The sequence below is a fragment of the Triturus cristatus genome, chromosome 1_2 (assembly GCF_964204655.1).
Source record: "Triturus cristatus chromosome 1_2, aTriCri1.1, whole genome shotgun sequence".
Taxonomy (NCBI): domain Eukaryota; kingdom Metazoa; phylum Chordata; class Amphibia; order Caudata; family Salamandridae; genus Triturus; species Triturus cristatus.
Genome location: NC_140580.1, coordinates 224,925,818 through 224,948,555, shown reverse-complemented (window position 1 = coordinate 224,948,555; position 22,738 = coordinate 224,925,818). Strand labels below are relative to the sequence as shown.

General features: G+C 47.7%; 1 protein-coding gene across 1 annotated transcript in view; it reads right to left on the bottom strand.

Annotated features, from left to right (window-relative positions):
- Nucleotides 1-22,738, bottom strand: part of MYOZ1 (myozenin 1) — a 370,778-nt gene that overhangs the window by 114,785 nt on the left and 233,255 nt on the right. The window contains exon 4 of the mRNA XM_085603510.1: nucleotides 8,947-9,205. Coding sequence (XP_085459636.1) covers nucleotides 8,947-9,205 — 259 coding nt within the window. The remainder of the gene's footprint in view (nucleotides 1-8,946; nucleotides 9,206-22,738) is intronic.

Sequence of the window (22,738 nt, the reverse complement as noted above, 5' to 3'; positions counted from 1 at the left end):
AGTGGCACCTTTAGGGCTGAGCGGGTGTGCAGCCTGCGATAAGGCTGTGTGTACTGATATGTTCTCTGCCACAGCGAAATCAAGACACAGAATCAAGTGCGTGACCTGGTGGCCCGTGGTGCGGGGCTGCATGATGTGGAGGGTGCCATGGTCGCGGGCCCCGGGCTTGGAGATCCCACCTGGATGTGGTAGGCCCTCTTGGAGACACGCCGGTGGCGGAAGGTGAGCAGTGAGACCTGGTTGCGCAGGGGCGGGCAATCTCCGCTGGGCGGTGGGAGGGGCAGGGGTGCAGCAGCCTGTGTGCGCAGGGGCGGGCAAGCGATGATGGTGTGTGCTACTGTATGGACTCTGCCATTCATGTCTCTGGCAACTGTTTCAGATGAGGGACCGGGGGACTGCAGTGTGTACCGGCACGTGGTTGGTAACACACCGGTGGCTGCAGGTGAGCAGTGAGGCCCGGGTCTGCAGTGTCGGCACTCTCTCTCCCTCCCTTTCTCTCTCTCTCTCTCCCTCTCTTTCTCTCTCCCTCTATCTTCCTCTCTTTCTCTCTCCCTCTCTTTTGCTCCCTCTCTCTCTCTCTTTATGTCTCCTTCTCTCTCCCTCTCTTTCTCTCTCCCTTTCTCTCTCTCTCCCCCACCCCATTGTCTCTCTTTCTATCTCCCTCTCTTTCCCTCTCCCTCTCTCGCTTTCTCTCTCTTTCTCTCTCCCCCTCTACCCCTCTCTCTCTCTCTCGCTCTTTCGCTCTCTCTCTCTGTACTTTGATGGGTGCAGTACACACCTTCTTATCTGTATTTCTGTCTCGGAGGCTGTGACTTACAGAATGCCCAGAGAAGACCCGTTGTGCCTCTTCAAGATTGTTGTTTTTTGTTTACTCTGTAATAAAGGTTTTATTTGGATTATATGTAGGCTTTCCTGTTTTCAGTTTCTATTTTTGGTAAATTCTGGTGGGGTTTTTCAGTGTTTTCAAAGTGATTTCAATACCTTAAAAAAACAGTGGTTATCAATGGTTACACATTTTCACGCCATTAAAACCAACAGAAACAGTGTTTTTCCGGTGTTTATGGAACTTTTTGCTTTTATTATTGCTTGTTTTCTGCACTGATAGTGCATGGTATATAGTGTACATACAGTGTAAAGAAGGTTCAAATACATTTTTATAAATCAAACTTATTGTAGTACACCGTACAATACTTCTTCAGTGAGTCTTCGGTCATGGACGCTCGCTCTTTCCTTCCCATGTAAACTTTTATCTGCGTAAAGGCCCTCTCAACATTGGCACTTGAGACAGCCAACGCCAAAATATCCAGTATACAATTTGCTAACTCTGGGCACTGACATAGCGTTCCATGCCAATACTGGTGCACCTGAAGATTGTGATTCTCTGTGACAAGTTCAGCAGCATATCTGTTGAACTGGGTGCATTTGCCCTCAGAGTTATTGAAGCGGTTAAAAATGAGGCAGCACTTTTGAAACTCTGGAGAAAATTTCCCTTTACGGAAGGGATCTATAACTTGTACCGCAGTGTGGCTTCATTGACTTCAAATGCCATGGTTGGTGAAAGGCTATTTCTCGTACATTGTAAAATGAAAGTTGCTGAATTGCGCCTCAACATTTCTTTGCTTACCAAGTGGTAAGCACTCTAACATGGAATATGTTGCCATGCCAAAGTCACTAGAAGTGTCACCCAGCATAATCTCCACAAATAATGCTGAACAGGTATGTTTTCAGGCTCTAGTTCTTTTATTATGTCCACTACAGCAGTCATTCTTTCCTGTAAAAACCTAAAAATGCAGTAGAATGTACTTTTTTTCAAATCACTATCAATATGTGAGCAAAGATCCTCAGATTTCTTGCCTTTGGCATCATCACTCAGCAAAGGTTCTGTAAACGGTTGCCACATAGATAATTTAGTATTCATGGCCTCTAGGACTGAAACAACCAGCTAAGTGACATAGTTGGGATGACTCTTTCTTCGATGTCACACAAAGCACAACATGAGAAATATTTGTGTTTTAGTTTCCGTGCATAACAAAACAGTGCACCAGAATGGACTAAAAAGTCAATAGCATTCTCCATTAACTCTGAAGATTGTAAGGATGCTTTTAACATACCATCTAACAAGTGGCAAGGATCTCTTACAGGGAAGCACTTCAGCTCAGGTATTGATTTTGACAGGTCATCACACAACTTTTTCATATTCGTAGCTGAATCACTGCCAATACAAACAAAATCACTCCAATCTTTGTTGAACTCGGTAAGAACATTTTGCAGCAGCATTCCAAGTGATACTGCGTTCCATGTTTTCCAAAAGTCTGGTGTCATGTTTTCACCAGTATCCCAGATGCTTTGTGACTGCACTCTTTTCACATATACCTGTCACTATACCTTGCATTGCATGTTAAAAGCCTGGGGTGTTTGGCAATTCACCTACTATTATACTGATTCACTAGAAAAGGGGGCTGATGTATCAAGGGTTTGTACCCATTCTCTGTGAGTAAATGTGATGGTACATATTGGGAAAGATTCTTATGAAACCTACATTTTTCCTATCAGTGAAAGATTCAAACATAGCCAAAAAATCAAATACAATTTTGATATTTCTCGATTCTCTACAGTTTATAAAATAAATTAACAACACATAAAACATGCTTCTAACCCCTGTATCTTTAGACCAAAGGCACAAAACTGAAAAAAGAAGAAACAATATTTTAGTGACATCCCTAAATAACAAAAGTCAAACAGAATGTTAGCCCAGTCTTTCTTACTGCTACTTTATATAACAAAGTTACATTGTATTGGCCCCTCCAGGAAGAAATAAACATGACTCTTTCACTATCCTTTTCCCTTCTCTGAATGCCATTTAGTTTGTGCTTGTGCAGGTTTTTTTTCGGTGTTTATATGTTTACACAGGTGAAAGCTATTTCCCTTCCGGTGGGGTTTTTATCAGTTATTATAGGTTTAAACCTAAAACTGGACAGCTTAATTATATGATATGAATGTATGATTTCAATTTTTCTGGCCACACCTGTATGTTAGGTGTTGTGATTGTGCGACTTCAGGCAATTTGTTTGGTTCATGGTTTTGTGGAGTTGATGTGCATTCTCTTTGTCCATGGGTGGTGGGGTCCGGGGGGATGGCGGTGGGTGTTGTTGCCCTATTGGGTCTCCGGGCTGCATGTTCAGTTGCTCGGGGGAATCTGTTGTTCTTCATGTTTGGCTACGGGCTGTGCTCCCTTGGCTGCTGCCGGTTGTCGTCCGACTTTACACAAGGTCAGAGCAGGTGTTAAAATCGTGCTGCTAACATGTCTTATCGCCTGTTTTGGGATCTTTTCGCCGATCTGACTAGTCGTTGAGAATGTTGTGGAGTGGTGTTGTCTCGGCTTTTTGCTCAGGAATGCCTACTCTGCATTTCATTAGCGATAGTTGCCGGGGTCATCCGTGGAGAGGTTTTTTGAGGATGCTATCGCTGGAAAACTGGTGATATCGGCTGTTTGCACCGGCTTGTGAATGAGGTGATACATTTATCAAGAGTATGGCTGCGATATAGTGCTGATAACTCGGCGATAGGTTCTTGAGAATATGCCACTATGAATCTGTTTAAATTTCTTAGGTTTATCACGGGTCTCCACCCTTTGTCTTTCTTTTCAACCAGGTAGAGCTTACTCATGAAAACTCTGCACCCTAAACTTACTTCTGCAATGACGCCTTTCTCCAACATAGATTCTACCTCCTCATCTAGCACTTTCTATTGATCTGCAGTCAGTTTAACTCCTTTTGAGGGACAACTTGGAAGGGTTTCTCCACAAAATCTATTGTGAAACCTTGGATGGTTTCTAAGACCCAAGGGCCCACAGGAACAGTTTCCTATGCATGGGTAAAAAGTTGGAAATTACCTCCCACTCTTGCCAGGGAAGAAAAAGAAGGTGAAATCATTGTACTCACATTGGTATTCAGCGGGAATCTTGCTGAGTGACTTTTTCCCTCTTGCACGTTGGAAACGACCTCTCTGAGAATAGAAGGTCAGAGCTGGTCTGGGTTGATAGCCTCTGCCTATAGTTTGAGAACTGGGACGTTTGCAGCCATGGCCATCAGAAAATTCCCTCCTGCCGGCCGGCCCCTAAACCCACCTGGGCTGAAGACCCGGCATATATTTGTCTGGGTTTTGTCGAGGTTAGTAAGGGAGTGAAGTATTTGTTCAGGGTCTTGATCATATCCTCGTCAAAGAGTTGTCCCTTGGGGTTTTTGGAGGCTTCTTTCTCTGGAGATCCCCAAGCTTGGGGTTTATTTTCATCAGGGCTACTTTACACCTCTCACCATTCAGACCTGTGTTTGCATTTCTGAGGAGAACTATAGCCTGTTGGTCCAGCCTCTGAGGAGGTCTAGTTCCAAAGGGAGTTTACTGGTATAGTCCTCTTTGGCCATGTCAATAATCTTTGACAGGGGCTCAACAACATTAAACAGGCGGTCCTGACATATTTAAGGGACCTCTCAAATCCCTTCCTAGATTCTTGAAGAGGAAGGTGGTTAATTCCGAGTCCAAGTTCTGAGGGAGGCACACTTTATCATGGATGACAGGACTTGAGCATTCAAGTATTAGGGCATTCCCAACTTCTTTCTCTAGTGGATTCCTGATCCACTATGTGATAGACTTGCCCACATAATCAAGGAGTCACAATTCAGAACTCTTAGGATGTTTAATATTGTATGGTGAGAACATCTGCTCTCCTAGAGGGTTCTTGATCCCACCCTTGGAGGTAGAAGGGATCTCATCCTCAGTAAAGAGATCATCACCATCAATTGATCGAAGTCAAATACATATTCATCTAGAGGCATCTCACTTTGGGGATCTTCTTCCCCAAAATAAACTTCTTCTGTGCCGCTAGGGTCACCTGATCCCATTGTGCCACAATTGACACCACTACATTTTATGCTGCTTTGTCCACCACTCCCCTTTGAGGTGCTTGGAACTCCTATCCTTTTTGTGGAGCTTCGACCTCCCAACCTCTATAAGGGCAAGGCCACTCTCTCAAAGTGTTTACACTTCCTCCTTTTCTTACCTCCTTTGTCCCCACAATCAGAGTCTCCCCCGAGATAGACCAGAAGTCAGTACCAGTGCCCTTAGATCTTTTCTTACTCATAATCTCATCAATTGTTTCGTATGCACAAGTATGCATCTCATGGTGAATTCATTTCTTAATCATCTCTTCATTAATCTTCCCCACTGAATTCTCAGGGGACTCGCTCTCTCGATCCAACATATTAAATAATGAGGGGGAGGAAGGGGGGTGTCAGAATAACAGAATTAACCCTGTAAGGGTTCTTCTGGAAAAAGAAATGCGAAGCTCTATTAGAAGGGCATAAAACATACAAGACCCCCAAGGTAATGATAGGTGTTCTTTAGGCAAATGCTTGATAAACACGCAGAAATGAGGAAGAACGACCAAACAAATCACCAGACGATCAGCTGTTTAAGGAGGCAATGTTAACTGCTAGCATGATGAGTTACAGTGTCTCTTGAAGGCCGCTCCAAAATTTTTTTTAATAAATAGGGTAAAGCCCAAACAAAGATGGTGGCACTCAGCTCTTTGGGCCAGCACAGCTGTTGCCTAACGCTTTCGTTTAATTCCTGCCAGACAAGTCACTGCCTCAAGAGAAGTGTTGGGTGAATGCAGCCTACAATGGGAGCCCAACAGGAGTCGGAGGAAGCCCACAGATTGCCTAGCGGGCTGTCTCTGCAGCCGGTCTACATGCTGCATGGGGCCAAGATAGCCGGTGGCACACAGAGGAGGCCTCGGCGGTCTGGGCTCCCGAATGTTGAAGCGGTGAAGAAGCGTTGCAGGTGCCTCTCCGATTGAGGTACACTTGAGGGGCTTCTAGATAACATTATTAGCTGCCAAGGGGTCGAGAATAACCTGCAAGATCTGCCCAATTTTAAATAGATCTGGCCTAAAATTAAATTACCTTCAGCAAAGTACTATGAAATAAAACATCCCATGAAATAAAAAGAAAGGTGTTTCAATAAATTGGAAACAGTGTTAAGAGATACTATGTTAGACATCAAAATAACACAGCAAATGTTAAACTTTTAGTATCTGTAAAAGAAAGTAAGATATAGGAAGGCACTTTTCTTCGACGACCAGCATTAAAAAGAGGCAGATAGTTCTGTGCATGATCTTATTATACGTTCTCAAAGTTCTATTCCAGACTTCATGGTTTATGATGTAAAGTTCTCACAAGTTCTGCATGGAGTAGCATTAAAGGAATAATGCATAATGGTAAACTCCTGTCTTGTAATGAAACTCTCAACCTCACCTACATCAGCTTCATGTAGAGCATGATGGCAATCCATTGTTGTGTATAAAAAGTGCTGAAGCTAAATAGAGGCAGAACTGTGGTCTAGTCTCCAACAGGAGTTCTCAGTGCTACACTCCTAAGGCTTGGCAGTTCATGCTGGACTGTTCCCACATGGAACATGGTCAAGACTGATTTGCATTTGGCTGGGTCCGAACTGGGGTGTTGTGGTGAGCAAAAGAATGATGGATTTAACCTAGATCCTTGTGACTGGGGGTGAATGTTTGCATTGTCCAGCATTCTGTCCATCAATTGTTTCTTTTGCATATGTCACCCTAAGTGGGAAGGGTATACCCAGACATGGGTTCCGTGCTCACTACACCACTGGTTTCAAGCTAGCCTGGCTGATGAAGGGTGCTACCCTGAAATCGGTCCCTGGATGCTTGTTTCCAGTCCAGGGAGGACCTGGCTTGGCAGTTCGGGCTGGAACAGGGTCAAGACTGATTTGCATATGGCTGGGTCCAAATTGGGGTGGTGTGGTGAGCAAAAGGATAATGGAATTAACCCAGATCCTTATGACTGGGGCTTTTCAACACTCCTAAGGCTGGTAATCCTCCCATGGTTCTTGTAAGGGATAAGAGATTTTTTTTATCTACGATAAAAGCATGCAAATCATGTGACAATTTTGCTTGTTTTCTGCTGGTTTCACATCAGTTTGCAACATATTGAAAAAGTTAAATGCTCGTGAAATGACATGCAGCAGTGAGAACTATCAAACTGCATTTGTCTCTATGAGGGTCGGGAACTACATGTGTGAAATTCCAGTGTCAAGGGTCGCGCAATGTAATAATATTTATGGTAATTGAATTAAGGTAATTCTACTTCACTTTCAATGAGAGGGCTCTTAGAAAACACCTTCCTGTACAGAGAAACCTGTGTGAAGCACCCACCTGCTGGATTGCCTAGCCCCTAACAATGCTCGTAAATGCAACTGTGGGCTTTTTTTGCCTTCTGAGCAACCATGAAGTTACTCAGCAGGTGAAAAAAAGTAAAAAGTGATCTTTTTCTAATTTCACCTGCCCTTGTCCAAAATTCTTCTTCCGGCCATATCCTTAGTATAAACCAAGATTTTGACCTCTCACTTTCTCCCGAAATAATGTGTTCGCTCTGTTTCCACCGCTGACTGTTAAAAATACTCTCATCATGTCGAGTTTGCATCTATCCATGCATGCACCAGTGCTTCCTGTTTCACACCCTCCATACAGTTTAGAATACTGAAGCTTTGACCCTGGTAAGTTTCAAGGAAAATAACAAAATTACACCAGCCACATAAGATGTTCATTAGCATGGAGAAGGCACACTTATGTGGCTCAGACTTCACCTTCAATATGCAAGACCCACTATTCTTGTAACCACATACTAATGGCACTGTTCCACCAGACACCACTGAAAATCTTCTGACTTTTCTTTACTGTCACAATAATCATCGCTCTGTACAAGCTTTTATTTTTCTTAGATCCAAACTTTTGAGCCTTTTCCTTTAGTTGATTCGGTACTGTACAAAACACTTAGGGGCAGATTTACAAGCCCCTTGCGACATCTTTACGACACTGTTGCGTCACTTCTGTAACGCAGCAGCGTCATTAACAATGCACCAGTATGCAACATATTTACAACTTGACTCATCTAGGGAGATACATTACGTTGTAAAGCCCTACGCTACATTATACCTGCATCAGGTATAATGTATACAGGGTTGGCGTTCCGTCGCAAGGAAGCCTCGTAAAAGTGGCGCAGTGAAATCTACAAGATTTCACTGAGTCACTTTTACGACCCCGCTGCGTCAAAACCTTATGCCTGCTTGTAGCAGGTCTAAGGAGTGACACAGCACAGCAAGTACAGTCCGCCCCTGAGCAGTGCTGGAGTTGTGTCGCGCTTGCGACACGACTCCAGCACTGCATCACCTTTACTCCGACAGATACGTGACGCATCTGTCCATCCTTGCGCAACAATGTAAATGTGGCGCATCCATGGTGGCGCAAGAGTTTTTTAACATCACACAAAATAACTGGCGCATTCCTGCTAGTATGCAAGGATGCGCCAGTTATTGTAAATCTGCCCCTTAAAACCCATAATGCCCAAAACAAAAAACTTGTCTCATTTCCGCTGCAATAATTTCTTGATGCTCAATACTATGGTTTCTGTTTTTAGGCTCAGCATAAGAGATCACCTCGAAGTTGAATGTCACCATAAAAAAGCCAAAATAATAATAATAACAATAATCTTAATAATAATAATAATTATAATAATAATAAGAATAATAGGGATCCTATCAATAATCAAAATAATTATAACAACGACAAGATAACAATAATAGGAATTATTATTAATAGGAAGAAAACAGAAGGGTGCTAACAATTGCTACAGAATTTAGTTCCCATGTTTTCAAATTAAAAATATCACTACTTATAATTCTACTCTTTAGTCGAAAAGCAGAGGATGTGTTTCTTATTAGCATATCAGAGGTTCTTTTCCTATGTTCAATTTTATGTACTTTCTCTTCCTTAGCACATCTTGGCACAAGTGTTGCTGTGTTCAAGTGGGCAACTGTATTGCTGCTGTGCAGTTGAAGCTAACATCAATGAGCAATACTTGCCTTGTACACATGCTCCATCACTGCTGTCAGTCCCTGCTTCTGTACCACCAGCAGGACCTCCAGGGTGTCCCATTCCAGCAATCCCAGCCTGACCTCCACTTCCAGGTTTGGGTGGAGGGATAGGTGGTTGTTGCATTTGACATCCGTACTGGGTCATTGTTACGCTGGACACCATTTGACCGCTTCCGTGCATGATTCCATAGCCGCTGCCTTGATTACCTCCTTCTGTGCCAGTTGGGATAAACTTCTGAAAGTGATCCTAGTAAGAAGAAGAAACCAGGATTATTTTAATATGTTCAACGACTGAAGAATATTTGAATTATCGTTTCCTGCTTTATGTCCTAAAATTAATCTAAACTATTCTCTACTGAGGTTTTATAACTGCATGATTAAGATAACACAACACAGACAAACGCCTATTGTAGATACCACCCGTCTTAGAGTGCTGATATGATGGGCCAGGGGACCATAAATCCATTCTCTTTACATTACATGAAAAAATATAATTTAATCCGAGGACAATATAGCACCACAAAAGACCTATATTACGTATACCAGAAACTGACATGATTTAATGCGTTAAGTGTGGGCATCGGCCAATGGTCGAGTCTGCACTACCTCTCCAGTGTGTTTGCCGGCCACTGGGAAGGCAATGTAAGGAAAGTCTGCTGCTTGCACCAGAGTAATTCCTTTTTTTTGTTAAAAGGGCAGAAGCAACTTCAGCCCCTGCTCTCCCTCCTGCCCATCTGTGACATCAGTATGCAGCGACGTGCATGGAAGTTACAGATCCCAACTAAATGTGGGGGAGGCAGCAAGTAAGTGCTCTCTCGGTCGTCCTGTGGTGTTTATATACAGGCCTCGGTGCCTCCTTAAGTTTCAGGGAGGCATCGTTGGAAAGTGGAAACTCTACACTTTCCAACAGTGCCTTTTAAAAATGGTTTCCTGGTTGTGGATTGCGGTTGCACCTCCATCCGCAACTAGGGAACCCACAAGGCCAACAGGTACCTATTTTTGTAGGTGTCACCCTTGTGGTAAATGGGCTGACCGCCCTGGGTGCGGCACCTTTTTTTTTTTTAAGAAGTGTTTTTCCTCATGGGGGTTGCAATTGCTACTTGAGGGTCGAAAAAATATATATAAACAAAAATTGAATTGTCAGTAAGTCAGCCCTTCTGGCACGTGTTCCGGCCCCCTTTGGGGTCAAATCATGTTTGTTTTTTTAAATATGTGTTTCTCCTAGGACACCGATTGTGGCCTCCAGAGGAAAAAATAAAAGAGTAATGGAACTGTCAGGGGGTCGACCCTCTTGAATATATAGGCTGACCCCCATTAGCCCCCAAAATGTTTATTTGAAATGTGTGTTTCCCCTGGGGAGGAGGGGGTGATTGCACACTCCAAGGGAAAACACACATTTAAAAAACGTTTATATTGGGGGTCGCCCTTCTACGATATGGGTCGACTCCCTTTGGGTCCATGTATATGTTTTAGAAATGTGTGTTTTGCCCTGGGCGGGTGATTAGGCCCCCGCGCCCCCAGTAGGAACAAAGTTCATAAAAATAATAGTAGGGGGTTTATACACAGCCCTCTTCATCCATTGGTCTGTTATGTCACTCACATTGTTCTTCTATCCATTGCAGCATGGGCAATGGGTCTGGCTACTTTTGCTGTTGGCTAACTTCACTGTGAGTGATAGCACAGTGAATTTTCACAAAGAACACACCTGAGCACAAAGTTGCAGAGGATACTGTGTGAATGTGTGTTTTTTGCCTTTAGTTAATCATTTTTATACTGGCAGTGACCCAGCAGCTCCTGCAGTCGTGTAGTTCCTATAAACCTATATAAGATCTGCACGTTTAGACAACATACACTGCAGGATTGGTGTCAGACTGATTCTAGACACCCCCACCGGGTATGTTGGCCTGTATACCAGCTAACTCACAGTGCCACTAGAAACTCCTCTTACCATGGAGAGAATAGTTATTGGCAACTATCAAACATGACAACCCTGATCCCTCAGGACTTTGGAAACAGTGTACTACTTCTCGCTCAGTCACTCGTGCTCACTTAGTCTCAGAGAGATACACAGAATAAACGGTTTGGACATTTTTCAACAAGCCTTTATTGAACAGTTGTAATTGTAGCGTAAAATAGGTGTGCTGAAACAACCACTAGCCAGAAACAGATATAAATGATTAGAAGCACTAAGAAAGTAAAAGGATGGTAGATTTCTACCATTTTCCTGTAACCATGAATATAGGCAAGTATATAAAATACATGACAATAAAATGCGTACTCCTACTATGCAATCCTAACTAGAGGTACCTAAGTGTACCTAGCATGTGTGTAGGTGTTAAGCCAAGAATCCCTCTAGGATAAAGTCAACCCCATTACCTGAAGTGAGATACTGTGGGACCCCGTCTTTGTCTCGAGTTGTACACGCTGCAAGGGATCTTAGACCACTGCGAGCTGGAGTTATTTTTCAGGGCTTGTCCCCTTCCATTTGGAGTGTTAATTCATGTAACCCATGTAAGACGCTTACCCTAGTATCAGGCGTTTCCACCGTGATATGTTCACTCAGCTCCGCTGTCACCAGAAATTCCATCAGGTTCTGGTGAGCTATTGTTACTTCTGCTGTGCTGTCTAGCATTGTCAGAGCCCATTCCCCGTTCAGTAGTTGAATCCTCAGAATTCAGGCATGTCTGATCTTAAGACCTGCTACTTTCTTCTTTTTGAATTGACGTTTAGTTTAGGTTTTTCTTCTATCTTTGAAGTGTAATCAGGCGTGCGATGCGTGTCTTTGGACTTTGTACGCTCTTCTTGTCTGTGTTCTGACCGTCCTTCCCTCTCTGAGTTTTTTGATGAACCCTAAAAGGAACGAGAGGAACGTGTATCAGTGTCCTGATACCTGTCAGGTTTTTTAATGTTATCTCTATTCTTAAGGTTATACCTTCTTTCAGAGGGCTCCTGCTGAGGGGACCTACCTTTGGATTGATATCTATTCTTTTGTTTGTTATTATCCCATTTCTTCTTCGAAGATGCGGGTGTTTGCTTGCTGGTTCTTTTTCTGGACCACCCATCAGTTGAGGCTTCACTGGCCTAGATCCCAAACTATCTCTACCTAATTCTGCATAAGCTGTTTCAATAATTTTAGGTAATTCTGTCTCCTGTTCTAAAGGAGTGAAATCCCTCAGGCATTGGCGTATTGCCATGCCACTGCTGCTGCCTCCCCTTTGATGTTTGCTAATATTATAGCTGATACCTGGGCAAAGTTACCTAGTAACTTCATCTCTAAGCAGATTCTGCCCCGTACTCATTCTGTATTTGTCTTAATACATCTGGTATTACTGCTAGTGAAGGGATGCCATGAGTCCTGGTACATATGGCAGCGAAGACTGTATCCCAAGTGGTACAGTCCTCTATCTGGGAAGCTATTCCCATGGGCAAGCAGATTGTCAGCATTCTATGCTTTTCTTGTGGACCAGTGTGTGGAAATACTGCCTCTAGCTGTGTTATTTTTTTAGCTATCCAAAACGGCATTTGTTCACGTTTAGTGGGCATTTTACCCATCACTGCGTGTAACATTTGTGGTGTAATTTTGGTTGTTGATGTCTGAATCGGACCTGTTGTTATAACCGTCGCTCGCTGAAGTGTGAGTGTTCTCATCACGAACTGTGTCATGTTTCTGTAAAGTCTTATTAGTTCTTTATGAAGTGTGCATAAGTCTCCTACTGGCTTTGTTTCAATGTCAGGATGTGGTGTGTAGGCCGCTAGTTCCGGCCATGTTGCTCCATCTCTTCTGAGTGGACCAAGTGTTACTTTATTTCTTGTATGGGGAGGGTGCCTTTAAACCAGTATAGGTGCTCCAGGTAAGTAAACGGAAGGTTAATGTCCTCATATGGACAATATTCGTTCTGTATTTCATCTTCTGTGTAGAAATGAAATGTTTTTGTTCATACATTTGCCTGTGGTAATCTGACCCATGAATAGAATACCTCTGTTCTATATGATCTGTGTGCCTCAATCACAAAGGTTACTGGCCCACCTCTAGCTGGTAAACCTTGTGAAGCTAGTTTTAGGGTGATGGCATTTCTAAAATGTTCTGAAATTTGTATTGCATCTGCATCTTGTTCTTTGGCTGAGAGATTTAGGTCATGCACAGCGTTATCTTGCTGTTCAGTCATTGTTTTTTAGTAAGAACAGGTTTTTCAAGGGAACTGAGATAAGGTGTTATGCACAATAGAACAATGTGTCCTTCAAGCTTGATTAACTAACAGCCAATAAATAGGATTTTGCCTACTCAGCTGTGGTGGATTTTGTAGCCTCCCACTCCAGACATCTCTGGGAAAATGTAAGTAGGGATCTCTGAGAATAGCACAACTGGACTACTAAGATATGACTGTTAAATAAGTACCCAATCAATGTCAGCAGTTCCTATAAACCTATATAGACAACATACACTGTAAGATTGGTGTCAGACTGATTCTAGACACCCCCACCAGATATGGTGGCCTGTATACCAGCTAGCTCACAGTGCCACTAGAAACTCCTCTTACCAAGGAGAGAATAGTTCTTGGCAACCATTGAACAAGACAACCCTCAGGACTGTGGAAACAGTGTACTACTTTTTGCTCAGTCACTCGTGCTCACTTAGCCTCACAGAGATACACAGAATAAACAGTATGGTCGTTTTTCAATAAGCATTTATTGAACAGTCGGTATTCTAATGTAAAATAGGTGTGCTGAAACAACCACTAGACAGAAACAGATATAAATGATTAGAAGCACAAGGAAGGAAAAGGATGGTTGATTTCTAGCATTTTGCTATAACTATGAATACAGGCAAGTATATAAAATACATGACAATAAAATGTGCACTCCTACTATGCAATCCTAACTAGATGTACTTAAGTGTACTTAGCATGTGTGTAGGTGTTAAGCCAAGAATACCTCTAGGATAAAGTCAAACTCATTACCTGAAGTGAGAGACTCTGGGACCCCATCTTGGTCTCGAGTTGGACGTTAAGGGATGTTAGACCACTGCAAGCTGGAGTATCTGCATGCAAAGCCTCAGCGTCTCACGTCAGTGTGTCGGCAGGGAAGTCCTGACCTCCTCTGACTATCTCAGCAAGATGTGATGTTTATATACCCAAAGTTATCCCCAGGGGCTCCACCTTGCTGTGGCATTGTCAGACTTAGGATGACGTTGGGAATGAACCTTGTACATAGTTTTTATGCAGGAGCTGGTAGTCCTGCTGAGTTTCCAAGAATCCAAGAATCCTCAGGCATAACGTGTGAGGCTAATGTTCAGGGAAAACCCGACGTTCTGTAAGTAGTACAGTAACTAGGTAAAGGGTCAGTCCTAGCAGTCTGGTATGTATGTAATGTAGGGACGAATATAGGTGAAAGGTTAGGATATTACCCGGGCCTATATTGGGGTACCTATATGGAATATAACAGCAGCACTAAGGTTTTTCATAAGCCATGAGAACACAAGCATTGAGAAATACTTCTGGCAATCACTGCCAAACTTTAGACTTTGCTAATGGTTGATAGGTCTCACATTTGCAAATGGGGGGCACTTATTGTCATGCCTGAGCCTAAGTGTTTGCCCTGCCTGAGTCAGATATGTTTATTTTAGTTGTCTCCTACTTAGAATTGTCTCTGTTGCATGCCAGTGCCAGATTAAATGATCAGTTGCTGGAGAGGCTCGCCCTTTGTACATTGAAGTGTGCTGTGGTATTGGGTATAGGGCAAGGTGAAGTAATACTTATGGTCTGATTCCTTTTTTTTTTTTTTTTAATTAAAAAATGCCTGGTACAATTAATAGTCAATACATTTTATACTTCCATCAATACAAAATACAGACTATAACCTGACTTTCTTTACAAAGATTAGGGGATATTTCATATATATACAGAATATTACTACATATCTATCAGGATTGGGGGGCAAGAAATAAACACCACCTAGGCTTCAAATCTCCAAAAAGAAAAAAAAACTAAAACATCTTGACTTCATTATACAAATAAGTTTACACAAATTTATACACCAGATGTTCAGCCCCAGCTTACTCATCTTCCTTCCTCTCCGCATGTATAGGGAGGATTCGATATTATGAGTCCCCAGAAGTCTAGCCAACCACATCTGAAAGGAGGGTGCTGCCATATCTTTCCAGCCTGTCGCTAATAATATCCGGAGAACAGACACACATATAAAAACAAAGGCTTCCTCCTCCTTATTAAGACCCAGTGTACTGTCAGTTCCTATTATCATAAGGGTTGGGGATAAATTAATCTTAACACCTAACAGCCCCTCCCAGAACTTCTCTATCTCTCCCAGAATTCCGCTTAATTTATCACATTGATAAAACATATGCAAAAGATTAGCAGGCCCTTCCGAACACCTTGGACATTTATCATCGCCTCTTTTACCCCAATCGTATAATTTGACTGGTGTCAAATACAAATTAAAAAGGGTTTTATACTGTTGGGCTCTCAAATTCGTGGAGCGGAACAGTTTCTCAGCTAATTGCAATGCTTTATCTAAATCAACATCAGGATTTTCTAGTTTCAACATCCAAGAGGTCTCAAATTTATCCAGATCATATGATATTTTTGATAAAAGGGTTCTATATATCATTTTAATTTTAGTTCCACCTCCTAATAGGAACTCCATTATATTAATTTTGCCCCCTGGGGATAGCCGTGGTCTAATACCTTTCAGAGTTAGATATATTTGTGCGCATTTAAAGCCTTGATTATCAGGGAATTTAAATTTCCGTTGGATATTATCGAAGCTCAAGAGATTATCCCCTTCAAATATATCCTCCATTCTTCTCACTCCTTGCTGCTTATGGTCTGATTCCAATGTTGGATGGACCTGTGTCCGTCCAACATCAATCAGGAGCTGTAACCGAACAAACTCCTGTCATCGGTTACAGACCTGCAAGTAGGATGCGACCCAACCCTGTTCGGTCACATGCCTATAACTTTCAATGGGAGCATGCATTCTGAAAGGAATGCATGCTCTCATTGTAAGAGCAGGGGTGCAGGTCATCCTTGCACCCCGTGACAGGCACCTCAAGGTGCCAGCCACCAGGTGCAGGGATCAACAGGTGGGCACCATAAGTGCCCCCTAGGCCGCCATTTGGTAGCCTTGCACCCATGGGGGCACTGCGTGGGCACCCTAAAGCTGTTTCCCACTGCCTTTTTGTGCTGGAAAGACCGACACAGAAAGGCAGTGGGAAACTGCCATCGTTCTCCCTCTGCCTGAAAGAGCCGGCCTGGGGAGTACTGAAGGGTTTCTGGATGGTAGACGGGCTCTCCGAGCCCGTCGGAAGCCATCCAGGAAAATGACTGGGATTCCTTTCCAAACGAGCCCATCAGAATGGCTCGGTCGGAAAGGAATCTGAATGGCACATTCCGATGCGGGCTGGAGGGCTCCGACCCATGGTCGGTGCCCTTCCTGCCCACATCGGAATCAGCCCCTCAATCTTTTTTTTGTTTTTTTAATATCTTTGGGGAACCTACAGCGCTGCATTGAATGATCTAAGTGATTTGTTTTGTTTACTTACTGCTACACTCATTTCAGAGAATGCACACACTCACTGACTGATTTAGAAACATTCTTCTGTCTTCGATGTAGGAAATTGTTTTAGAAGTAAGGTTTTAGACAGTCAGAGGAGATGGCATCTCAGTGGATGACTGCTACCCAGGCCCTAATTTGAGTTATGGATGACAGATCTGACGCAGGATGAGATATTGAGACAGCAATTAAGGGAGAGGAAAATGGAGCAGAATCTAGAACTGATTTTTCAGTCAATGGAGTTGCATTCGATGACTTGTCTTCCAGCTATTCTGAGGAACATGCTCATGGCCACGTGATATCCCTTCCTAAGCACAGTTTTTGCAGCAGAGCAACTGTAGCAGGGTAGACCAACCCAGAGAGCAAGCACGTCCAGCGGCAAGCAGAGGCGGTGTGCCCTCTTGACAGCCAATCAATTCAATTCAGCCGCAAATTCCCCCGTTCACTGGCGACACTGGATGTAAAGGGGATACAGCAGATTTTTTGCTGATTGACTACCTCCATCTCTTTTTAGATATTGATTTCCTTGTGTGCCGAACAATTTTTGAGGGAGCATGGAGTCTCTTTTGGGCCTCATTTTATGGCACACCGGAGGACAATCCACATCACTGGAGAAGTTGAAGACATTTTTGGGCCTTACGTGAAAAATGGGGTTAGTGCCAAAACCAAGCTGGCATTCCCACTGGTCTACTCGTATAGTGTGGGTAACACCCAACGCACCATACATGATCAGAGATCAGTGTTAGAAAAGGTAGACGGACCGGGAGGGCCGGCCGGGGTCAGGGGGAGAGGTCTCCGGGGAGAGCCGTCTCCAGCGATCGTACAGACAAGTAACTTCCCCCCCACAGACAGATATCACACACGGATAAGGTTCAGTGTTCTTTATAGGTACTTAGTTATGATACGGTAGAATGGTACAAGGAGGTCTGGACGCAGGGGTCCCCTCGATTAGAGTCTCGTAAGGTAGGGAAGGGGGTAGCGGGTCAGTCTATTTACCAATCAGGTAGTTCGGATGAGATGATGATGAGCTCACAATCCTCGAGCTTGGTGGTTAGGTGGTACGGTCCGCGGCAGCGCCAGCAGGTCCCGGTAAGGATGGTCGATACAACGGGCCGCGGCAGTGCCAGCAGGTCCCCGGAAGATGTACGGTCCGCGGCAGCGCCAGCAGGTCCCGGTGAGGATGGTCGTTACAACGGGCCGCGGCAGCGCCAGCAGGTCCCAGGAAGATGACGGTCCGCGGCAGCGCCAGCAGGTCCCGGTGAGGATGGTCGTTACAACGGGCCGCGGCGGCGCCAGCAGGTCCCAGGAAGAAGAAGGTTGCAGAAGGCCGCGGCAGCGCCAGCAGGCAGGACGATGGTTCACAAGAGCGGGCTACGGCAGCGCCAGTAGACCGTCAGGGTTGAGTTCACTCGGTGTCTCTCGACTCCAGGATACAACTGCCTTCCTGCTCCGGAGCTGCCTCAGTTATAGGGCTGGTGCCCTTTGATGTCCGGACCCTCGCACTTCGAGGTCGGAGGGTCCGGGATGAAGGTGTCCAGACACCCAGCAGGGGGTGGAGCCAGCGCCTGGGGGAGCTGGAGGCGATCGGCACCTGGCGGGGGAAGAGCTCTTGACACTTCGTTCTCCCATTGACCTGCCAAGTGGTCCGCTCACCTCCTGGGTGGATGGTGGTGCCGGGATGTCGGGGCCGGCCAGGCCCGGGGTTAGGGTCGAGGTGAGGCCACGCGGCCGCGTGGTGCAGGGCCCAAGATGGCGGCTTGACCCGGCCGGGGAAGCCGGTGGGGCTGGACCCCGTGATGAGTAGGGGTCCGAGGGCAGAGGGTCCGTCGGGAGACGGAGTACAGGGCTTGTCACGGGGGTATGCCTGGTGGGCCGGAGCTCGGGCCCTGTCGTGCGGGGAGGGAGCAAGCCCTCTGTGTGGCCTGTCCAACATGCGTCCCCCCCAGCTGAAGGCGGGGAGAGTCACCCATCTCCTTGGGGACTCTCTTCGTCGAGGCGGAAAAAGCGGGACAGGCCATCCGCGTTGGCGTGGTCTTGGCCTGGCCGGTGCTCCACAGTGAAGTCCATTCCCTGCAGGGAAATGGACCAGCGCAAGAGTTTTGGGTTCTCCCCCCGCATCTGCATCAGCCATTGCAGGGGCCGATGGTCGGTTTGTACCCGGAAGTGGGTACCGAAGAGATAGGGTCGGAGCTTTTTGAGGGCCCACACCACTGCAAATGCCTCCCTCTCGATGGTGCTCCAACGCTGTTCTCGGGCCAGGAGACGTCGACTGATGAAGGCCACCGGCTGGTCATGACCTTCGGGGTTCAGCTGAGAGAGGACGGCCCCGATGCCGTGGTCGGAGGCGTCGGTCTGCACCACAAATTCCCGACTGTAATCGGGGGCCTGGAGCACCGGGGCGGTGCACAGGGCGGCCTTCAGCTCCTCGAAGGCCGCTTGACAATCAGGAGTCCAGTGGACCCGCTTCGGTTGATTCTTGGATGTGAGTCCCGTGAGGGGCCCCACGATGCTGCCGTAGTCCTTCACGAACCGCCGGTAGTAGCCGGTGAGCCCCAAGAAGGCTCGGACCTCGGTCTGGGTGACGGGGGGCTGCCAGGACTGGATGGCAGCAATCTTAAGTTGTAGTGGGGCCACCAGCCCGCTTCCCACTTGGTGCCCAAGGTAGGTCACAGACCCTTGGCCAATTTGGCACTTGCCGGCCTTAATGGTGAGGCCGGCCCGCTGGAGGGCTTGGAGGACCTCTTGGAGGTGACGGAGGTGGTCGGACCAGTGGCGGCTGTATACAGCGATATCGTCCAGGTAGGCAGCGCTGAATTCTTCGAGCCCTGCCAAGACCTGGTTCACAAGGCGTTGGAATGTGGCGGGGGCATTCTTCATGCCAAAGGGCATGACCTTAAATTGATAGTGGCCATCGGGGGTGGAGAAGGCTGACCGTTCCTGAGCCCTGGGTGTGAGGCCGATCTGCCAGTAGCCCGCCGTTAGGTCGAAGATACTAAGGTAGCGGGCGGCCCCCAGCCGGTCGATCAGCTCGTCTGCTCGGGGGATGGGATGAGCGTCGGTCCGGGTGACAGCGTTCAAGCCCCGGTAGTCGACGCAGAATCTCAGTTCAGGGGCGGTGCCGGGGGCAGCGGCCTTGGGAACTAATACAACCGGACTGGCCCAGGGACTGTCCGAGGGCTCGATGACCCCGATCGTGAGCATCTTGGCCACTTCCTCCTGTATGCAGGCCCGTACCCGATCTGGTACGCGGTAGGCCCGGTGCCGGACAGGGGGACTGTCCCCGGTGTCTACGTCGTGCAAACACCAAGGGGTGACCCCGGGGGTGAGGGAGAACAGGGCAGCGAACTGCAGCAGGAGGTCCCGGCAGTCCTGGCGTTGCTCCGAAGTGAGGGCGTCAGAGAGCCGGACCCCATCCACGGAGCCGTCCTTCTCCTGAGTCTTTAAGAGATCCGGGAGGGGCTCGGAGTCTTCTTCTGTACCACTGTCTGTCGCCATCAGGAGGCTTAGTTCGGAGCGCACAAAGTGTGGTTTGAGCCGGTTGGTGTGGAGGACCCGCAGGGGGTTCCGGGTGGACCCCATGTCGATGAGGTAAGTGACGGGGCTTTTACGCTCGACCACTTTGAAGGGCCCCGTCCACTTGTCTTGCAGGGCACATGGTTCGGTGGGGGACATCACCCATACTTGCTGCCCAGGCTCGAATTCAACGGAGGAGGCATTGTGATCATACCACCTCTTCATGTCCTCCTGACTGGCCTCGAGGTTCGCCTTGGCCAGCTCCCTGAAGCGCCGGGTCTGGTTCCGTAGGGCCAGGATGTATTTGAAGACGTCGGGAGGGGTCGTTAAGGGGGCCATCTCCCAACCTTCCTTGACTAGGCTGAGGGGCCCTCGCACAGGGTGCCCGTACAAGAGTTCGAAAGGGCTAAAGCCGAGGGACTTCTGGGGGACTTCTCGGTAGGCGAAGAGGAGGCACGGGAGCAGCACATCCCACTGGCGACGGAGAGGCTCTTCCAATCCCCCAATCATCCCCTTGAGAGTGCGGTTAAAACGCTCCACTAGTCCGTTCCCTTGGGGGTGATAGGGGGTCGTGAATCTGTAGGTGACCCCGCATTGTTGCCAGAGGGACTTCATGTATTTAGATATGAAATTCGTACCTCGGTCGCTGACGACTTCTCGGGGGAAGCCTACCCTGGAGAAGATCCCCATCAGGGCCCGGCCAACCACCGGAGCTGTCACTGTCCGTAGGGGCACCGCCTCGGGGTAGCGGGTGGCATGGTCCACGAGTACCAAGATGAACCTGTGTCCTTGTGCCGTGCGGGGGTCCAGAGGCCCCACAATGTCTATCCCCACCCTCTCGAACGGGGTGGTGACCACAGGGAAGGGTTGCAGAGGGGCCTTCAGCTTCCGACCACTCTTCCCGCTGGCTTGGCACGTGGGGCAAGATCGGCAGTGGTTCAGGACGTCTTTCCTCATTTTTGGCCAGAAAAAGTGGGTCACCAGGCGACTGTATGTTTTGTCTTGGCCCAGGTGTCCAGCCAGGGGGACATCGTGGGCCAGGTTGAGCAGAAAGTCTCGGAAGCGGAGCGGTACCACCAGAACTCGACCGGCCCCCAGCTCGGCGATTCTTTGCTCGCTGTAGAGCAGGTCGTTGTCCCAGTAGACCCAGTGGGTTCCGGTGGTGTCCCCTGCGTTTTGGGTATCGGCTTGTTGGCGGAGTCCCTCGAGGGAGGGACAGGTCTTTTGTTCCTGGCGGAACTGTTCTTGGGTGGGCCCCCCCTCTTGACGCCACTGAGCCAGATCCGGAAGGTCCTGGTGTTGTGCGTCTGCTTCGATAGTCGGGTCCGGGAGGTCGGACTCGCCGTTGTCCTCGACGGGGGCAACCGGGGGCGGAGGTGCTGGCCATTCGGTTTCTTCTGATCGGGGGGTGGCACGGGCGGCCATGGATCGGGTGGTTATGCAGGCCCAGTCCGGGAGGCCCAGCATCCCCAGGTGCTCTCTTTTCTCGACGGTGGCCCACGGGGAACTCTCGAGGTCATTCCCCAGGAGGCAGTCCACGGGGGCATCGTCCCGGACCGTCACTTTCAGTAGGCCGGAGACCCCTCCCCATTCAAACGGGACGCAGGCCATCTTACACATACTCTCAGAGTTATCTGCCGAGCGGACGGGGCAGAGAATGTTCGGCAGGATCTGCTCGGGCTTCACCAGATGACAGCGGACGGCCGTCACGCTGGCGCCGGTGTCTCGCAAGGCCTCGGCTCTCTGTCCATTAATGGTCACCCACTGACCGTATTTTCGGGTGTTGGCGGGTAGGGGAGCCCGCGGAACCATGTCTCTTCCCCCTAGGCATGCCAGGACCATGGCGGCCGGTTCCCACCCTTGCTGGGCCGGCTCGTACTCTTCGGGTCCCTCCGATGATTGCTCTTCCCCTAGGGCAACGGCCGCTACCTGGCGGGGCTTGGGTGTTTGATTTAGCGGGCAGTTCGGGTCATTGGCGTAGTGGCCTAGTCGCTGGCACCGGTGACACGTGACGTTGGCTCGGTACCCAGGCCGCAACGGGGGGTTGCCCCGGCCGGCCGGAGGCGGGGTGCTGGCCACGGGTGTTGCTGGTAAGGCGTCTCTCCCTCGCCCCTGGCCCCCTCCTCCTCCCCGAGGACGGTGCTGGCCTTGGTTGCCTCTGTTCTGGTCGTGGGGCCCTCTCCGGCCCACTCGGGTGCTTTCCCACCGGTCAGCTTCGGCGGCGAGCTGCCGGGGGTCGGTCAGCTTACTGTCGAGTAGGTGCTGCCTGAGCTCGACGAAACAGTTGTTTGACAGGTGCTCCCATACCATAAGGTTGAAGAGTTGTTCGTAAGTGGTGACCTGACTTCCCTTGATCCAACCTTCGAATGCCCGGCTGAAATAGTTCACGTATTCTACCCAAGTTGTACCTGGGATCCTGGTGCAATCTCTGAACCTCTGGCGGTACATCTCGGGCGTGAGGCCGTAGCGGGTGAGGAGGGCAGCCTTCATGTGGTCGTAGGACGACATTTGGTGATCGGGGAGCTGCAGCAGGGCATCGCGACCCTCGTTGATAAATCTCCCCCAAAGTCCGGCTCCCCAATCACTCCGGTCGATCCGGTGGGAGGTCATTGCGATCTCATAGGCTTTAAACCACTGTTGTATGTCGTCTTCTCGGACATATTCGCGGACAACATCCTTGGGGATGTGAACTTTTTTC